The 18,622-nt window shown below is 41.3% G+C and overlaps 2 protein-coding genes across 2 annotated transcripts; one reads left to right on the forward strand and one right to left on the reverse strand.

Annotated features, from left to right (window-relative positions):
* Window positions 1-5: 5 nt before the first annotated feature.
* On the forward strand, window positions 6-8,156 carry TADA2B (transcriptional adaptor 2B). Its single transcript, XM_042463371.1, has 2 exons — window positions 6-526; window positions 3,002-8,156. The coding sequence occupies exons 1-2, from the start codon at window positions 257-259 to the stop codon at window positions 3,992-3,994; spliced, it is 1,263 nt and encodes a 420-aa protein (XP_042319305.1). The 5' UTR covers window positions 6-256; the 3' UTR covers window positions 3,995-8,156.
* Window positions 8,157-10,272: 2,116 nt separating this feature from the next.
* Window positions 10,273-18,036, reverse strand: GRPEL1 (GrpE like 1, mitochondrial). The gene is made up of 4 exons (XM_042463372.1): window positions 17,908-18,036; window positions 12,807-12,972; window positions 11,906-11,987; window positions 10,273-10,998 (listed from the first exon to the last, which is right to left on the reverse strand). Exons 1-4 carry the CDS (start codon window positions 17,988-17,990, stop codon window positions 10,652-10,654), a joined length of 678 nt encoding a protein of 225 aa, XP_042319306.1. The 5' UTR covers window positions 17,991-18,036; the 3' UTR covers window positions 10,273-10,651.
* Between the last annotated feature and the right edge of the window lie 586 nt (window positions 18,037-18,622).

Below are 18,622 nucleotides of genomic sequence, written 5' to 3' on the forward strand. Positions count from 1 at the left end.
GGGCGGGGCCTCTTCCTTCTCCATCTTCTCTTCAACTGCCTTTCCTAACTCAGAGTCGCGTCGCTAAGCAACGAGGCTCCGCCCCCTCCTTCGCGGTTGCGAGGGGAAACGCATCCCTGTCCTCTGCTCTGATTGGCCGCTTCCTCCCCGAGGCTTCTAATTGGGCGGGAGCCCTTTCCTCCCGTCGCGGACTCTGACGTCACTGGAGCGCGCCGGCCCCGTTCCCTCGGAGCGAAGGGAAAAAAAGACACCCAAGATGGCGGAGCTGGGGAAGAAGTATTGCGTGTATTGCTTGGCCGAGGTGAGCTCGCTCCGCTTCCGCTGCACCGAGTGCGCCGACATCGAGCTCTGCCCCGAGTGCTTCTCAGCCGGCGCGGAGATCGGGCCTCACCGGCGCTGGCACGGCTACCAGCTGGTGGACGGAGGGCGCTTCACCCTCTGGGGCGCCGAGGCCGAGGGCGGATGGAGCAGCCGCGAGGAGCAGCTCCTCCTCGACGCCATCGAGCAGTTTGGCTTCGGGAACTGGGTAAGGCCTCGGAACAGGATGAACTTCAACAGGGAGAGAAGTCAGGTAGAAGAAATGAAATGCACAGATATAGGATCATTAAGGAGACTTTATACGTGTGGAAGGAGTCCAAGGGGACCACAAGCTGAACATGAGTCAACAGTGTGATGCAGCAGCTAACAAGGCCAATGCGATTCTAGGCTGCATCAATAGAAGTATAGTGTCTAGATCAAGGGAAGTCATAGTGCCACTCTATTCTGCTTTGGTCAGGGCCCACCTGGAATAATACTGTGTCCAATTCAAATGGCCATCTGTCAGTGGGGATGCTTTGATTGAGAGTTCCTGCATGGCAGAAGGGTGGTCCTTGTGGACTCTTCCAACTAGGATTCCTCCCCTCTTTCCACCTCCGTATTTTATTAACATGTCATCAGAAACAGAGCACTGAAAATAACTGAACACTATTTGCAGCCGCTGACCTGAGGGAACGACTGTCGTCGTCATCATCATCATCATCATCAAGCATTTCTAGGCTCATTGCCACACCTACTTTAGTGTGCCCATGCCTCCCTAAACTACAAGTCTGGCCCAAGACACTAAGGCCAGCCCAGACAAGCTTGCTTTCCAAGCGCATTTGTCAGATGGCATCCCGTCGCCGTTGGTTTTCACTTCGTTTCAAAGTGTACAGTTAGACCAGCGATTCTCAAACTCTGGTCCTCCAAGTATTTTGGACTTCAGCTCCCAGGAGCCCCAGCCAAAAGCCAAGCATCCTGGGAACTCAAGTTCAAAATACCCAGAGGACCAAAGTTTGGGTACCGCTGCTTTAAACTACATAGTTTGAGCTTGATGTATTTAAAGGTTTTCCAGCTCCCACATCATTTTGCAGTCCTTTGCTCTATGCTACTGATGGTGAAAATGTAAAATACAGTACAGCCATGGGTCCTCATGGTTGCCACCTTATTCATCTTTGACCATGTAGACGGGAGAATCATTTAGGCATTATTTTTCAAAGGAGTAGCCATGTTAGTCTCTTGCAGCATTAAAAAGAGAAAGGAGGGAAAGAAGGGGGGGGGAGGACACATGGCAGAACCTTTAAGGCTAACTGGTTTCTGTGTTTGAATGAGCTTTTGTGGATATTAACCCACTTCTTCAGATGCAGGATTGTGTGGTATTAAGGCCTCAGGCATAGAGCTGTGAGAGTGGGATAGAATGTAATTGGATCCAGAAGGATGCAAACCATGTCCCAAATAAAGTGCTGAAATAGATCTGAGCAGATTGTCTGCAGTGTTGCATATCACTAAACCTGAGGGTTTATAGCTTTTGGAATTACATTAGAAACTGATAGACTGGCTCTGTGAATAGAAAATGCTTAAGAAAGGCTCAATTGAGATCTTAGGACTCTAATTTATTACATTGCCCTCCAGGTTAGGACCTAACCTTTATGTGCACACAGTAAACTAAAGTTGGTACTTGAAAACGGAGACTGTTCATATGAATGTATCCCAGTATTCTGAAATCTGCATTTATCAACTATGGCTTAAAAGTACTGTAATCAAAATGGGAGCCATTCCTATAAGAAAACCGCACCCCTTTGAAGTCTGATAAAGCCTGTCATCTGCATCATGCTGGAAAGATGCTTGGTGAAGAAAGACTGAGTAATAGCAACCATGAGTGCATGTGGGGCTTGGAAGAGTAATCTATACCTCTCCAAGTGATAGATGTGGAAGGTTTTCACCAGTGAAAGGGTGGCTGCCAACTAGTTTTTGTAAGTTAATACACTATATGCGGCTTCAAGCTTATGCTGAAGCCGCGCAACAGTAAAATATATGGCGTGTGTGCCTGTGGCATGCGTGCTGCACGCCATTGTGAGCATGCACCCTATTGTTTTCAATGGGGCGTGAGCATACGCAGAATTCCTCTTACGTGGAGGGATCCAGAATGGATCCCCCACATAAGGAAAGGGCCCACTGTAATGGAGAATGTCATCCTGCCTTCGTGGAAGGGAGATCTGTTTGTAGCATTCTCACATTTTTGTGCTAAGACTTTTTCCGTTGTTCATTTTTAACATGTTCTATTTGGTCGTTTTATTTATATTGCTATATTTTGTATCAATTTATACCTTCGTTATGTATTTGCTTGCTTAGTATAGCAGTTGTATACTTGCTTCTATTATTGTATTATTTTCATTTTTGATCTGTTGTGAGCCTCTTTGCGTGAAATCATGCAAGAAACTGGCATGCAAATTAATTGATTATGGTAATGAAGAAACAGTGCTGTATTTGCACCCACATTTCACGTTTCATACAACTTTTTAGACGGGGATAGGGAACCTGTGGCATTTTAAACAATGTGGACTCCAGGTACTACCATCCCTTGGGATATTGGTTAGGGCTGGCCAGTCTTACATCTGGAGGACTACAGGTTCCTTTCCCTTTTTGTAAACAGTTGACTTAAGATCCCCCACATTAATAATTCTGGTACTGTTTCGTTCTGTTCTAGGAAGATATGGCTGCTCATGTTGGAGCATCACGAACACCGCAGGAAGTGATGGAACACTATGTGAGCATGTATATACATGGTAACCTTGGGAAAGCCTGCATCCCTGACATTATTCCCAACAGAGTGACTGATCATACCTGCCCAAGTGGTGGTCCACTTTCACCTAGCTTAACAATGCCTCTGCCACCCTTAGACATATCTGTGGCTGAACAGCAACAGCTGGGTTACATGCCACTTCGTGATGATTATGAGATTGAGTATGACCAAGACGCTGAGATTCTGATCAGTGGCCTTTCAGTTAATTACGACGACGACGATGTGGAAATAGAATTAAAAAGAGCCCACGTAGACATGTACGTAAGAAAACTGAAGGAGAGGCAGCGCCGAAAGAACATCGCTCGTGACTACAACCTGGTTCCTGTTTTTCTGGGGAAAGACAGAAGAGACAAAGAAAAACCTTTGAAACGCAAAATCACAAAAGAAGAAAAAGAGCTGAGGTTAAAACTGCGGTCTCTCTATCAGTTTATGTCTTGTAAGGAGTTTGATGACTTTTTTGAAAACCTGCACAAGGAGAAGGTACTTCGAACCAAGATCAGGGAACTGCAGAGGTATCGACGGAACGGTATAACAAAAATGGAAGAGTCTGCAGAATATGAGGCAGCTAGACACAAGCGGGAAAAAAGGAAAGAAAATAAAAATATTAGTACTTCTAAGAGAGGAAAGGAAGATGGTAAGGATGGGGAATTTGCTACAATTGAAAATCTGCCTGGCTTTGAACTGTTATCTGACCGAGAGAAAGTACTTTGTAGTTCTATTAACCTGAGTCCAGCACGTTACGTGACTGTTAAAACTATCATCATTAAAGATCATCTTCAAAAAAGACAGGGCATTCCATCAAAAAGTCGCCTTCCTAGTTACTTGGATAAAGTACTAAAGAAAAGGATTTTAAATTTCTTAACAGAAAGTGGTTGGATATCAAGAGATGCTTCCTGAATCTTGTCCACTTTGGAATAGCATTATTATGAACAAAAGACCCGTTGTTGTTAAGAATAGTTTGTTTACCTGCCTCCTTAACACACACAAACACACCTATGTTATATCTTGTAATATGTCATTTCCTCAACCAATAGATTTTTTTTCATTACATCGTGCAAATGGTAACTCTTACTTTGTGCCCCACACTTGGACGTCATCTTGAGAAACATCACGATGAAATGGCTCACTGATCTGGTGAAACACGAACCCTAGCAGTAGTTTTTGAGCATTTCTGCTGTACAAGCTGTTTTTGTAGGGGGTAGGGGAACCCTCCGTTGTGTTTTTGGAGGATGCTATTTTCTGCACATTTACGTGGAAGTGACTTGAGATCGAATCTTCTGATCCTTTTGTTGAATGAGCCTGCATGTGCTGCATGTACCTCTTACTAAAGCTTGGATACCGAATTACAGAAGCACAGCAAAATTAGGATTTCTTGACAAGTATCTTTAGCTATGAACCTGTTTTGTTGTTCATTAACAAAGCAATGTGTTCCGCTAGACTGGCAGCAAGATACCAAACAACAGGGCTTTAAAAATGCAGTACTCTATGGTGATCAGTTTTAATGGTAGATTGGCTTAATCATATAGGAGTGGGCAAATTCCTGGGGGCAATTTTGCCGGGGGGTGGGCAGCAATCACCACCCTCATCTCAAAATGTGATATATTGTTTTGCCTAACAGGGGAGTTTTGAGAAAACCAGCAGAAATACCCCCCACCCCAAATACTAAAGCAGGGTTGGGAGTCATGGTGATCTTCTGATGATGGATTGCAACTCCCAGGATTCCTCATGACAAGCAATACTGTCTAAGACTTCTGGGAGTTGCTTTTAGGAAACATTTAGAGGGCTGTATGATTCTCTCAACCTGAGCTACAGCAAGGCTTCTCTTGGAAGCTTCTTATCACTAGAAGTTCTTTTTCAGCCCTGTGGTCTTGGGCAGGCTATGCGATTTTCACCCCAATCTGGTTAAATATAGACCAGCTGCAGTTGGAAGGCTTGGCAAATATGTAGTATTCCAATTTTAAATGCAGTGGTGAGCCAAGAGTCCAGTGTGTTACTGCTTTTTAAAAACATTAATTTCATTTGATTGAAGGGGTAATGGGTGTCATCCAGACTGTCTGTGTGTTGCTGGGTTTTTCAATTTATTTTAGAAACCCAGCTACATTGCCCTACAATGAGCTTAGGGTAAGCCTGCACTAGTTGACTGACTAGGTTCACCAGGCATGCAGCATAGCCTGGAAGGGACTTCATAACCTCCTTGGCTATTTGGGCATCATTTGGGAATCAATTGCAAGTTATGAAGGCTCATGCTATTGCAACACATAGTAGAGCAGACAGAAATCAAAGGATAAAAGGCAGGACTGTTGCTGTGAAAGGTGTTGTGTTTACTCATCCATTGCCATTTCATTTGCTGTCGGCACAGAGCCATAGTCCAGGAATCCTTGTACAATTTGCCCAGTGCCTTTCTAATTAAGAAAAGCACTCCTTACTCCTCTCCAATCAGCTTTTAAACCTGGGGTAGCAGTGGCTTCACAAGCAGTTTTGCTGTGTAGTATAGAAATAAAAGGTTGAAAGCACCCTGGACTATATGTGTACAAGCTTTCCAGCATCAGCAGAAGTTGTGTTGATTATGCTGGATGCTGCAGTGATGCCTCTCATGCACCCAGTTTGCTAGAGAATGAGCCTTGCTATTTGTTACTTTGTTACCTACAAATTTCTGGTTCTTGAAAACACAGTTCTCAGTACAGCAAGGGCAGCGCAGTCATAAGTTTTCAACAGTAATTTTGATTTCAATGGGACTTTATCCACAGTAAATGTGCTTAAAATTCCTGTTTTCCAAAACTGTTTGTGAATACAGTACTGTTATATATGTGTATAATTCTGGACTTCTCCAATTCAGATGCAAGTGGTGGATTATAATTTAAATGTTCTTTCCATGAAATAAATTAGCACATCAGAGAGTGGTTTAGGGAAGCATTAACAATGATGTACCATTTCGTATCAGTGGTAGCATGTTCTACTATCTCAATCTGCTGTAGATCTAGCCTCTCTGTTACAAGTAGCTGTTGCTTCATATACTAATGTTTTATCACCAATCTGCAACTCTGTTTAGCTAGTCTGGTAACTTTGGCGTATTCCAACTTCCAGCAGTTCATCAAATAGTAATGGTACGAAGACCATCGTCCTCAAGAAAACTTCAATTTCTGTGCTTCTCAATATGTTTCTTCTCAGATTGAGTTTGATTGTTTACCATTTTGCCTTTAAAACTCTGCTCACAAGTGTTGAGGTTTTATATTAGGGGTGGGAATCATGTGGCTCTCCAAATGATGTTGTACTGTAGGTCCCAGCAGCCTAAAGCAGCATAGCTAGTGGTGAGGATTACAGTCCAGTAGATGAAGAGCTATGATTCCCAGCCATGTTATAGATTACATACCCAGCTTTAGATTTTGGCCTTACTCAACAGTCTCATAATCTTCAGTGAGACTGAAGCACAACGAAGGGCCTTATCATATGAGGGGGGAAAAGTCAAGAGAGATTGGGAGAGTAGTGGCTTTCTCTGTGCCTCATCTCATGCTGCTGTAGCACTTCTGTTCTTCCTGAGGGTGGCAGTTGTAAAAGCATGCCTTTTGCGAAAGGGATTTTTTTGGCATGACAAAAGGCACATTTGTATGACTGTCTCCCTTGGAAAGAGAACAAAACTGCTACAACAACATGCAGAGAGGCACTGACAAAGCCACTACTCTTCCAGTCCCTTTCAGCTTTCTTTTCTCAAGTCTCTAACTCTCACAAACAGCAGGCCTTTTTAAATTCCTAAACTATTATCTAGATGTTTGTTTAGGTCTAGAAGATCCATCAGAAATTGATAGTCTGTATGCTATCAATATATCTGTGAGATCATGTCAAAGAATCTCACAGATAGGGGAGACTAATGTAAGCCTTACATTTGGTTAGCCCTTTACTGATGCCTGAGAAGAGCAACTGGTGCTAAACATAACTTATTGGTATTCCAAAAGTTTTCAGTGTGTGCGTTTATTACATCTGCAAAGGCTTTTACAGCGAGCACTTTCATAAGAAGCATATGTTCTTGCAAAGCCTCTTTAAAAGTTTTCAAATAAATACTTTAATATCACTAATGTTTCATTAACGTTATTTAGAAGTGAATTGCTGGACTAGATCTCTGAGCTAATGCTTGAGAAATATGGGTAGCAGAATTATTCCCTAACATGCATGCACATAAGTAGCACTGGGACTATTATTTTCATTGTTCAAGAAAGACAAATTGTATTTTTCACTGCATGTTGTATCACACTGTGGTATGAACCAGATTATAACTGTTCAGTTGTCCTCCTTTTAATTATTTAATAATACACTTCAATTAATTTGATCTCTTTTACAGTATCTGGGTGCATTAGAGGGAAATATCTGTGCTGCTACCCAAACAATGTATGCTAATATCATTTTCCCTTCTCCATTAGAAAAGAAATTCTTCTAGCGAATATGACCATAGTGTCCGCTCTGCTGTGGATACAGGTAACTGGAAGCTCATCCCTAGAACTACAGAAAGGGATGTGGCAGTCATTCATTATAAGGCAAAAAGAGAATGCAAAACCTATGTCTGTATTTCCATTATTGGCAGGCATTCCAAGCCTGGGACAGGTTTTTTGTTTCCACATTGAACAGAATTTTAAGTACATACTTTGGTGATGTGAGGATATGCTAATGCATAATTTTGATGAATAGCTATTATGAGGAGTATGGTCGAACTAACTAGAAGGAGTTGTCTTCACTAGGATGTATATTTGATGTTTTAAAGTAGGGCCCGACTGAGCTGCAAGTATAGTTGTATAGCAATAGCTACAAGGGAAAGCATCGTATTTATGCAAGATGCCCATCTGGCAAGTTGAAACTTGGGTGAGTACTATGATGTGCTGGATGGATGTATATACAAATAGTTTTGTAGGCACAAATCAGGCCCATCCACATAGCCAAAACAGTGTAAACAAAATTCTGAACAACAATGTACAACCAAATTTGGAAGGGGACATTTTTGTTTAAACAAATATATACATTTACACATAAAGAAAGTCATACTGGAGACTGGTATTTCACTACATTGTAAATTATTTCTGTAACTGAAAAATGTCACTACGCAAATTAAAAAATTAACAAGGAAAACCATAAGCCATATTAAAATAGCCTGAGTTAAGGTCTATGGTAGCATTTCAATACAAGTAAGGCAAATGTTTTGCCCCAAATGTACTTATAGGGAGAAATTGTTATAACTGATGATGGATATCACAGCCCCCCCAACCTTTGGTGCCAGGACATTGCAAAGAAAATTTATCGTCTTGTTTCAGGATTAATCATTGTAACTTTAGGAAAAACCATAACAGTACCTGGAACTAAGGGTGTATTAAAGCCAGTGTGATGTGAGTATTGGATTATGACTCTGGAGATCAGGATTCAAAACCCACTGGGTGACCTTGACCAAGTCACACTCTCTCAGCCTCAGAGGATGGCAATGGCAAACTTCTCAACAAATTTGCCAAGAAAACCACATGATAGGTTTGCCTTAGGGTCACCAGAAGTCACTTGAGCAACACGACAACAAAGGATGTATGTGCAAACCCCACACAAATACAATCGGGACTCCCTTCTCCTGCTACAGTTCTCCACAATGCCCAGTTTTCTAGGATTCATGGAGCTGCAAGAATGGGGAAAATTGCCAGTTTGGATAAAATCAGTGAGGTCTACGGGAAATATCTGCTTTTCTCAATCAGGCAGCTTATTACATCTACATATTTAAACCCAAATACATATGTTGGTTATTTGATGAGCACATGCTATGGATTGGTGTAGCTTTTAGAAGCATCAACTCTCACTTAGGATATGCATCAGATAAAGGAGTATGGATCTCCATCTGACAGATGAACACAAAATGGCTGACTGAGTAATCTGCAAGCCTACTTGAGTTCTCTCCCATGATATATAAACTGCTGACTAAGAACATTTGAAATCTGAGAGGTAGCTCAAGAATATGCTTGTGTATGTTGAATCTGTTTTGACAAGACTACAGACAACTGTATGAAGCAGGCATTGAAAAGGGATGCCTCAATTTAGGCTATATTTTTCCCTGGGGGACATTCAATCCATCCTTCACAAAAGCAGGAGCAACCTATTGAAGAACCACCAGCTAAATCATGCTGCTAAATTGGGTTAGTGCTGCTCCCAACAAAACAACTATTATCCTAAGTCAGGGATAGGAATCATATGGCCCTCCCCATGCTATGCAGTGCAATAGAACTCCCACCACTGGCTAAGGTGCTATAGCCTTCAGTTCAGCAACAGCTATTCCCTGGCCATGCTATTCCCAACTCCAGGCAAGAGGGGCAGGGGTTTTTACATTCTCTACAGCTTTGAAAGTACAGTAAAACTAAGATAATTTTCATATAAAGGCTGTATACTGTTTTGGAGACTAGGGTTACAGATGGGTAATTGAATGGGCATTTAAATGAAAATAATCTTGTTTTCATCTGCAGTATTTATCACTGTTACTACAGAATTGGTGAAGCTAAATAGACTGACTACACAGGAGAGCGTTTAGAATCTGACTTTAGCATGAAACGAGCCTTTTCAAGTTTGCTATTTTTGTTCTGGCACTCTGATAAGTACAGCAATGTGAGTTTAAATATGATAGTACGCCTCACTTCCAGTATAAATCAGTGCAGATACTGAAAGTGAAATGCTTCCAAGAAAGACTTGCGCTCAAACATGGTTCATTCAAAATAATCTAGTGTTAACCAGCAGGGTCCCAGGAAAACAGTCTTCACCAGCATTCTTTTAGCTATCTGTACTTGTGGACAAGCACTGACCTGTTGTCTCTGGCCTGCAGAGTTGTTCCCTATGTATGCACACACCAATAGAACACTGAGAGTTTTATATCTGGAAAGTGCACAGTCCTAGCCCTGCTCCATTCTCTCTATATATGAAAGGACTGAAGCATGAAAGGGAGAAAAGCTTGGTTGTACTCCAAAGTACCAATTTCTGCAGAGATCCATGAACTTCTGTGGGCTCTCTACGGGAAGATATGTGAACAGACACATGCTTAATTAACTCAGCTATTATTTTCTTTCAAATTATTTCATCAAAATTTGTATAGCATTTCAAAGTTAGCAGTAGACTGATGCCACTTGTTATTAGGTACATTCCTTGGAACAAAGGAAATTTAGATGCTAGACTGGTGTGTAACCTTCTCTTTATGAAGGAATAAGCAAGAAACAGTGTGATACAAGATATAAAATTACACTGTACGTTCAAAGCCTTTCATCTTGGATAATATCTACAGTGCATTATTTTTGTTGATAAATTACCCAGTTACAATGCAGAACACCTCTGAATAATCACTATAAGGATACACAGGACTTTTACTTGGAATTCATACCACCCGCTTACTCATCTCTCCACATTATCCATATTCATTAAAAAAAAGTTTTAACATTGCTTCATCTGCACTGATGCTCCACCCATCATTTGGTTTAGCTTCCCACATCTTGTAGTGGAGCACTGTTCAGGAATCATAACGGTTGTGAGATGCTTTGATTATTTCAGGTAATATCGCTAAGGTTCTTTCACAACACCTACTAAAGCAGGCCTCAAAGTACGGCCGTGCAGCTTATATCCAACCTTGGATACTAAAGCAACAGTGCCAGGCTCTTTCTCTTCCATAGGAACATGGAACAAAGCTTCGTGTTCATATGGGTCAAATTTGGCTCCAAGCGGATTCAGTTTAATCAAGCCATGCTTTTTGAACACTTTCTGTATTTGAGCTTCTGTCATGGCAAGGCCCTCGTAAAGGTTCTTCAGGTGAGGATTTTCATCCTTCAGTTCCTCTTTGGGAACTGACTCAGTTGCTTTTTCCAAAACATCGGCAACTTCCAGTAAGTCCTTGCAGAAACTCTGAATTCCTAAGATGGAAAACCACAGTGAAATTTTAGGCACTCCATAAAGATACACTAACATTTCAAGTGACAGTAAGATGGAACTATTATTTTATGTTTACTTCTGAGATTTAAAATCGAATGAGATAAAGATTGGGCCAAGATACTATTTATCTGCAGATGTAGTTACACTCATGGTATGGTCAATGATTGTAAAAAGAACAAGTTGGCAGCAAGGAATAGAAAAAAGATGGGGAGAGAGGTTCACCATCTCTTAACTATTACTTCTCAAATGCCTGGCTTTGACTTATACTCTAGGCCAGGAGTGAACAACATTTTAGTGGCACAAGCAAAGAGACTACTGCAAAAAACAACAAACAAAAACCACACAGACACACATACAGAAGTGGTCAGAAGTCCATGCTTGATTTGAAAAACATGGATTTTTTAAAAAAAGGGCTTCAACCTATAACATTCATACCATTGATTTCACTGAATTACCCTTTCACTGGATTTAACTCAAATCTGTATGTTTATGAAAGCTGAGCATAATATTTACAGCTGGTGCTTTACTAGCAATCCAGACTTCTTCAAATCCACATTTAACTCCACCATGTAATATGGAGTTAACATCTATATAATAAAGTTATGTACATTTTTCCTTCCTTCTCGCTAACAAATGGATGCCACGGATATCTTATACACTTGAGTCTGTTTCAGAATGGAATGTCTGGCAGATGCAGTTTGTTAGGAATGCAAATATTTACATCTCCTTCAACTTATAGTGACTTAGTCTACATCTGGCCTCTCTTCTCTTATTTACAAAATGGAAACCAAAGCAACACTGCAGTGTCATTTCTGAGTATCCATGTTTCAGTCTTCACTTATGTTTATAATGATGCTTTGGTTCTAGTACCAACGATCCTACACCCACCATATAACTTTGCTTCTTCTACCAATTTCTGAGTTCTCTGTCGTAGGTTTTCAGCATCAGCCAGGGCACGTTTATATTTGTCCTGCAAAATAAAAAATAAACAGTGGCAATGTAAGATTAGATGCTATATGTTAAGCAGGCATGCAAAATGCACTATCCCATACCTGCTGGTTCAACCTAAAGCTATTCTTTCCTCACTATCCTTTGATCTACCTAATTTATAACAGGTATAAATTAACATACAGAGGCAGGAGAAACACTAATCAAAAGCAGGATACAATGTAAGAAACATGAAGAATACTATTAAAGCCTACGACCATCTGCAACTTTTGTGGCTCACTTGTATTACTCCAAGCCTTTCAAACTCAAGCTTTGCAGTATGAACACCTAATATAAACAGCTATTCAGTCCATTTTGATACCAAAGGTACATGTATGCTTCTTTTCTGTGGCACACTGATCAATTTACATAAATATAGCAATCTTCCTCAGAAGCCAACCCTATTTATCAATTAATTAATTCAAGGCAAACCCTAACCATCACACCCTTTCACACAATGTGAACCTACAACATTAATTAACTAGGGGGGGGGGGGGGGATTGAAAAAATTGCTATTGTAGTAGCAGTGATAAATTGTAAAGACTTCAGGATAGTCTCAAATGATTTATATATCACTTTATTTCATATCTTTCCTATGCTGATGCTATCACTTCAATTCCTGATTTCTGAATCGATTAACAAAATGTTATTTGAGTATTCTTATCCACTAAATTACAGTTGAGCAACTTGAACCTGCCACATGTGTTAGGCAAAAAGAGTGATTATCTGGAAGCCCACAAATGGTCCACTCCCACACTAATTGGCTCAAGTGAACAAGCAGAAAAACCACAACGATCCTTACAGTAATTTCTTTTAATTGTTCTTCCAGTTTGGTCTTCTCCTCTGTAAGTATCTTGGTGGCAGAGTCAAAATCAGGCTTCTGTTGAACATGGTTCTGGTTTGAGTCCTCTTCTACATTTGGTCCAGTGCTTTTCTCCTGTGTCACAGTACACAGCAGTTGAGAAGTTCTGAAACAAAATAAGCATCATTAAAACTGAAGCAACTTTCTGAGAGTAAAAGAAATTATCTAAGTGAAATTATATCACCCCCTGAGAGGGAAACCTCAGTAAACCAACTAATGACAAACACTGAATTTATTAGTCTTCTTTTTCAGAACCCACAACAGATTCCATCAGTAAAATGATCTGCATTCATTGTTAAGACAACTAGGTTGCTGGATTTATGTTCAATCAAGATATGTTTCTGATTAAATTTATAGCTTATTATTCAGTTATATACATTATCAATAGGTACAAAAACACTTTCCAACAAATTTACATCAAAGTCTTGGATGACAGTTGATGAAGTGAGTTACTATGTGGCAGTTTTATGCTTCTAAGTCACCTTTCACACTCACAGTATATAAACTCATCCAAATTTTACAAAAAAAAGCTGATTTGAATTAACAAGATATCCTTACTATTGAATAATCTTCCTTCGGATCAATCTATCACTGTAGATATAACAACTTTATTAGCATAATTCAGAAAGATGGGGGCAAAATGGTATCTACAGGACCAATCTGGGGGGGGGGGGCATATGCAGGCCATGTTTTCACCCAGCTTTAGGAAGACTTCTGTTCAACTATACCTTTTGATATTATTGTGATTGTCTTACTGCATTATAATTTTATTTGTAAGCCATCAATGTCCTGAAATACACAACTGTAAATGTGTGCCCTTACCTTTTGGTACCTTAATCACCTGTCCAGTCATTCATACTATGCAGATCAGACTAATGTAGCATATTCTGGAGAGTACTTATAATTTGTTAATTTATGCAAACTGCAACAATCAAGACGGAAGAAGGGCTGGCTTCATAAAGTGAAACATCCTCACATTATGCTGTCTGCATTGGCTATTCAGTTGTTTTTGACCGAATTTGAAATGCTAGTTTTAACTTTTCCAGCCTTTACATAATCTGAGAACCAGAAGGACTACCATCCCATGTGTGTCTATCACTACCCTCGGTTCACCATGGAGGACACGCTCTTCACATTCTGCCATCTTCAAAAATGAAATAGGTAGGTCCATGAAACATGGGTTTTCTTGGAAGAGAGAATAATAAGAGTGAAAACACATGATAACTCCTTTCCAAAGAGAACACCTGGCTCAACTGCTGCTTGGCTCTTCATGAGCTATAAAAACTTGGCACTCTATTGAGTGACTGGCAGGCCTTTGCCTACAGATGAAGAAAGGCAATTAATTCAACCTCACTCCATATGAAACCTGATACCATAACTCCTCAAGTTGATTCTTTCAGTCCACAGTCTCCAACTTGGGACTTTAGCCTAACGACAGATCCTATGGTTTTAACATCCAGTCAGGATCTTGTCTGGACTTTTCCATACCCCACCACTCCATGTTCTCTACTTCTTAAGTCACTTAAGACTTCTAGAGTACTCAGAAGTTTTAGGTTGCATCTACATTGATGAAATAATGTGTTTCATCAATGTACTTACTTTAACTGTCATGGCTCAATGCTATGGAATTCTAGGCATTGTAGCTTGTTGTGGCATCACAGCTCTCTGACAGAGAAGGCACAAGTCTCACAAAACTACAGTTCCCAGAATTCCACAGCCTTGAGCCATGGCAGTTAAAGTGACATCAAACTGAATTAGTTCTGCAGCGCGGATTCAGCCCCAATCAATGAAATTGATCTTATCTCAGATTAAAGAGGCCATGGAAAATAGTTTTGCAGATGAAACGTAAGAACACAGGTTTGGCAGATTTTAGAAAAACTGAGAAGAAGAAGAAAAACAGCTTTTTTGAAGTGCTGGAGTTTATTAATTTATGCAATTTTAAAGGCTTTGAGAAGACCATAATGAGCTTTACATTGTATTTAGTGGTTTGCTGTCAAATTCTGAGTGGGGGTAGATTTTTCAAGGGAGACTGCATGATTTCAATTGTAGCACAGGCTTATAGGCCCCTTCAAGATAGTGAAGTCTCAAGCCATTGACAACTGCAAAAGGATCAGCAACTCTGGAAGGACAGCATTTATAAATTTCAGACTTCTTTTTCCAAACAGGAGCAGTTAATAATTTCACCAGTAAATGGCTAAATTTATGTACTTGCATGTGTGAACCAGAGCTCACAAAGCTTTAAGATAACAGAAACCTTTGCAATTCAGAAAAATCTGTCAAAGTCCTATATATGGAAATCTAGCTATGCAAGACATAAAAGGCAAGTAGGAAAGGCTGGAGTGAAGACTGGGTCAGTAGGACCAGTTCTGCCATTAAATGGAGTGAACAAACTGTCTGGGCAGATGAGTTCGGATGTCATTGAAAAAGGGGAAAACCTTGCTGCCACAGAAATGCTGTCAGGATCCTCTGCCTCAGATAGAGGCAAGTAACTGCTAGCTTGACCAGTGTAGGTTTCTGAGGATGCAGGTGAGACCCCACTACCTGAAGCTTTATTTCAGGCAGCAAAGTGGTTTGAGTGTTGGACTATCAATTCTGGCGGCCAGGATTCGATTCCCAGCTTGGCCATGAAACCCACTGGGCGATTCTGATCAAGCCACCATGCTCTTACCCTCAGAGAAAGGAATGGGTAAACCCCCTCTGAACAAATCTTGCCATGATAGGGTTACCATAAACCAGAAACTACTTGAAGGTGATAGAAAGATAGAGAATGACAAAACAGATAGGTTTTTAGATGGGATGGGGAAGATGGTGTTAGGCGAAATACAAGCAGGCATAAGGAGCTAGGGTAATGAAGGAGAGATAGGGGAAGAAAGAAGATGTAAGGACTTGAATGGATTGAATGGGGAAGAAGATGTGAGGTAATGTTTTTATGTGAGATATTTTTGTATGTGTATGTATATGTACTGTATTGATATTAGGAGGGACTTCCTGACAGTAAGGGCTGTTCAACAGTGGAACTTGTTGAACTTGTGGTGGAGTCTTCTTCTTTGGAGGTCTTTAAACAGAGGCTGGATGGCCATCTGTTGGGGGTACTTTGATTGTGAGTTCCTGCATGGCTGAAGGGGGTTGGACTGGATGGCCCTTGAGGTTTCTTTCAACTCTATGATTCTACATGTGAATAGAAAACAGTAACTCTTATCTGATTTTCAAAAGCTATGACTCTAAACAGTGAGGTTGAAAAGGCAGGAATGTGCACAGACATGGATCTCATTAACTTTGTACTGACCCCACAGTGATGCAGAGCCCTTAAATGAGGCTGAGAGGCCCATCTCTCAAACCAGGCAACCACTGAATAGCTATTACATGACCAGCTCCACTCTTTCATCCTGAAGAGCCCCACTGGGAGCCAGAGGAGAAATGAACTGAAGACATTTTTATTTAGGCAGGCATTTGGTGGGTGAATTTTACTGATGTAGCGTGAGGTGCTGTTTTTAATGGTGTTTATTGTTTTTAACTATAGCTGACTCTCCGCATTAGTGCTTTCCACTTTCACAGGCCTGTTACAGACTGCCAAAATAAAGCTTCTTCGGGTCTCTTTGGAGGTATGCTGTTTAAATGATGCATACATCCTAAGAATCCGGAAGCTGCACCAAAGCTGCACTCCAGTGCTTAGGAATGGAGTGTGGCTTTGGCGCGACTTCCGGACTCTTAGGACCCATGCATCATTTAAATAACATACCTCCAAAGAGACCTGAAGCAGCTTTATTTTGGCAGTCTGTAACAGGCCACAGTTTTGATTATTCACAGATTTAGTTAATATGTTCTCTAGGAATCTCAGTGCAACTCTGCCAGACGTTGACCACAGAGTGTGCTGGAGAGCCTAGGAGAAGTTCACAGAGAAAACACTTCCTTGGGCATTTGTAGGTCCTCCAGCATGATCCCATGGCCAGATTTTGGCAGATGTTGACCACAGAGTTGCACTGGAGGACCTGGAGATTCCCAGAGAGGTGTCCTCTCCAGTAAAAACAGTGTCCCCCCCCCCTTTATTTGCATTTTTTTCTCACTTCCACAAGGTTCCTTCACTCCTGACCCCAGCGAATGTGGAGGGACCGCTGTATGCTGTTTTTAACAGGCTTTAATATCAGTAATAGTTAATTAACTTTTAGCTTTTGGAAATCAATGTTTGAATCCCATCTTTTGACGTTGTTGTGACCTGCCTTGCATCCCACTATGGGGTGTGTGTGTGTGTGTGTGTGTGTGTGAGCAGTGCACATGTGTGCGCGCGCACACACATATATACACACATGTCCCTCCATATTCACCAGGGTTAGGGGCACAAGACCCCCGTGAATATCGAAAAGCTGCAAATAACAAAAGCACCATGTTTTTAACATGAGAGGACACCTCTCTAGGAATCTCTAGGTCCAACTCCAGTGCAACTCTGTGGTCAACGTCCAACAGACACTGGCCATTGAACTGCCCTGGAGGAGCTACAAAGGCCTGGTGGAGTATTCTCTCTAGGAATCTCTAGGTCTTTCAGTGCAACTTTTAGTTAAAATTGACCATAGAGTTGCACTGGAGGACCTAGATATCCCTAGAGAGAACATATTAATCAAAGCTGCAAATAATCAAAGCTGCAAATATGGAGGGATGAGTATACATACATACATAGTGTATATGTGTATATATACAGTATATAAACACACACACATATATATATATATGTATATCTATATACACAGATTGTGTATATATGTATATATACACACACACATACACACAGGCACAGTATAAATGTGTGTATAAATAGATATACATATGTAAATATATACATACACATATTTATACACAGTATATATGTATCTACCTATATAGTATATACATGTAACTATACATACACGCACACTCTCTCTATATATAGATATATATACATACATAGAGAGAGAATATATATCCAAACGTATACATATTTGAAATAAATAAATTAAGTTAAACGAGGACGGAGGGAAGGGCCTCCTCCTCCTCCTGCCCTTCGCCTTACCTCCACGGAGGCCCCGGGGAGAGGAAGACGTTCCTCCCGGCCAGCCCCACCATCCGCCGCACTCCTCTCACGGCCGCCGCCATAACGCCGCTTCCAGCTCCTTCCCCTTGACGCTCAACGGAAGTCGCCTCCAGCCAATCAGCGGCCAGGTGAAGAGCGCAGGGAGGCGGAAACAGCCAATCAGCAGCTCTGCTGAGGAAGGACGCTACGCTAGGAGGCGGGGCCTCGGCCTCTGGGGCCTCGTCGCAGAGAACGCGTTCCCAGGGCCGCGAGGCGGTTGGCGCAGGCGCAGCTGCAGTCGGCCAAGTGCGCAGGCGCAAAGAAGGCGAGCGTCGCGGCCAAAGACACTAACTGTGCTCTTTAAGGAATTTTTGGACTTCAATTCCCAGAATCCCAGACTATTGGCCAACATGACTGAGGCTTCTGGGAGATGAAGTCCAAAATCTCTCAAAGGCCACAGTTTGGGGACCACTGCAAAGTTTTACTGCATGAACATATTCAGCTAACCATTCAGAACTCGTGATACAAACATTTAGGTAGACTTAGTCCCAAAACACACTGGAGAAATAATCCAGTTTGAGAACGCTTTAACTCTTTTTCTGGCTCAAGGCTGTGGAATTCTGGGAGGTGGAGTTTGTTGTGGGGTCCAGAGCAGAGCTCTGCTCTGGACCCCACAACAAACTCCACCTCCCAGAATTCCACAGCCTTGAGCCAG

The sequence above is a fragment of the Sceloporus undulatus genome, chromosome 4, assembly GCF_019175285.1.
Source record: "Sceloporus undulatus isolate JIND9_A2432 ecotype Alabama chromosome 4, SceUnd_v1.1, whole genome shotgun sequence".
Lineage (NCBI taxonomy): Eukaryota > Metazoa > Chordata > Lepidosauria > Squamata > Phrynosomatidae > Sceloporus > Sceloporus undulatus.

Coding starts and splice junctions, on each gene's coding strand:
- GRPEL1 (XM_042463372.1), bottom strand. CDS start 17,990: ATGGCGGCGGCCGTGAGAGGAGTGCGGCGGATGGTGGGGCTGGCCGGG. Junction 11,988..12,806: donor AACAATTAAAAGAAATTACT/GTAAGGATCGTT, acceptor TTTATTTTGCAG/GACAAATATAAACGTGCCCT. Junction 10,999..11,905: donor AGAAGAAGCAAAGTTATATG/GTGGGTGTAGGA, acceptor TTTCCATCTTAG/GAATTCAGAGTTTCTGCAAG.
- TADA2B (XM_042463371.1), top strand. CDS start 257: ATGGCGGAGCTGGGGAAGAAGTATTGCGTGTATTGCTTGGCCGAGGTG. Junction 527..3,001: donor AGTTTGGCTTCGGGAACTGG/GTAAGGCCTCGG, acceptor GTTCTGTTCTAG/GAAGATATGGCTGCTCATGT.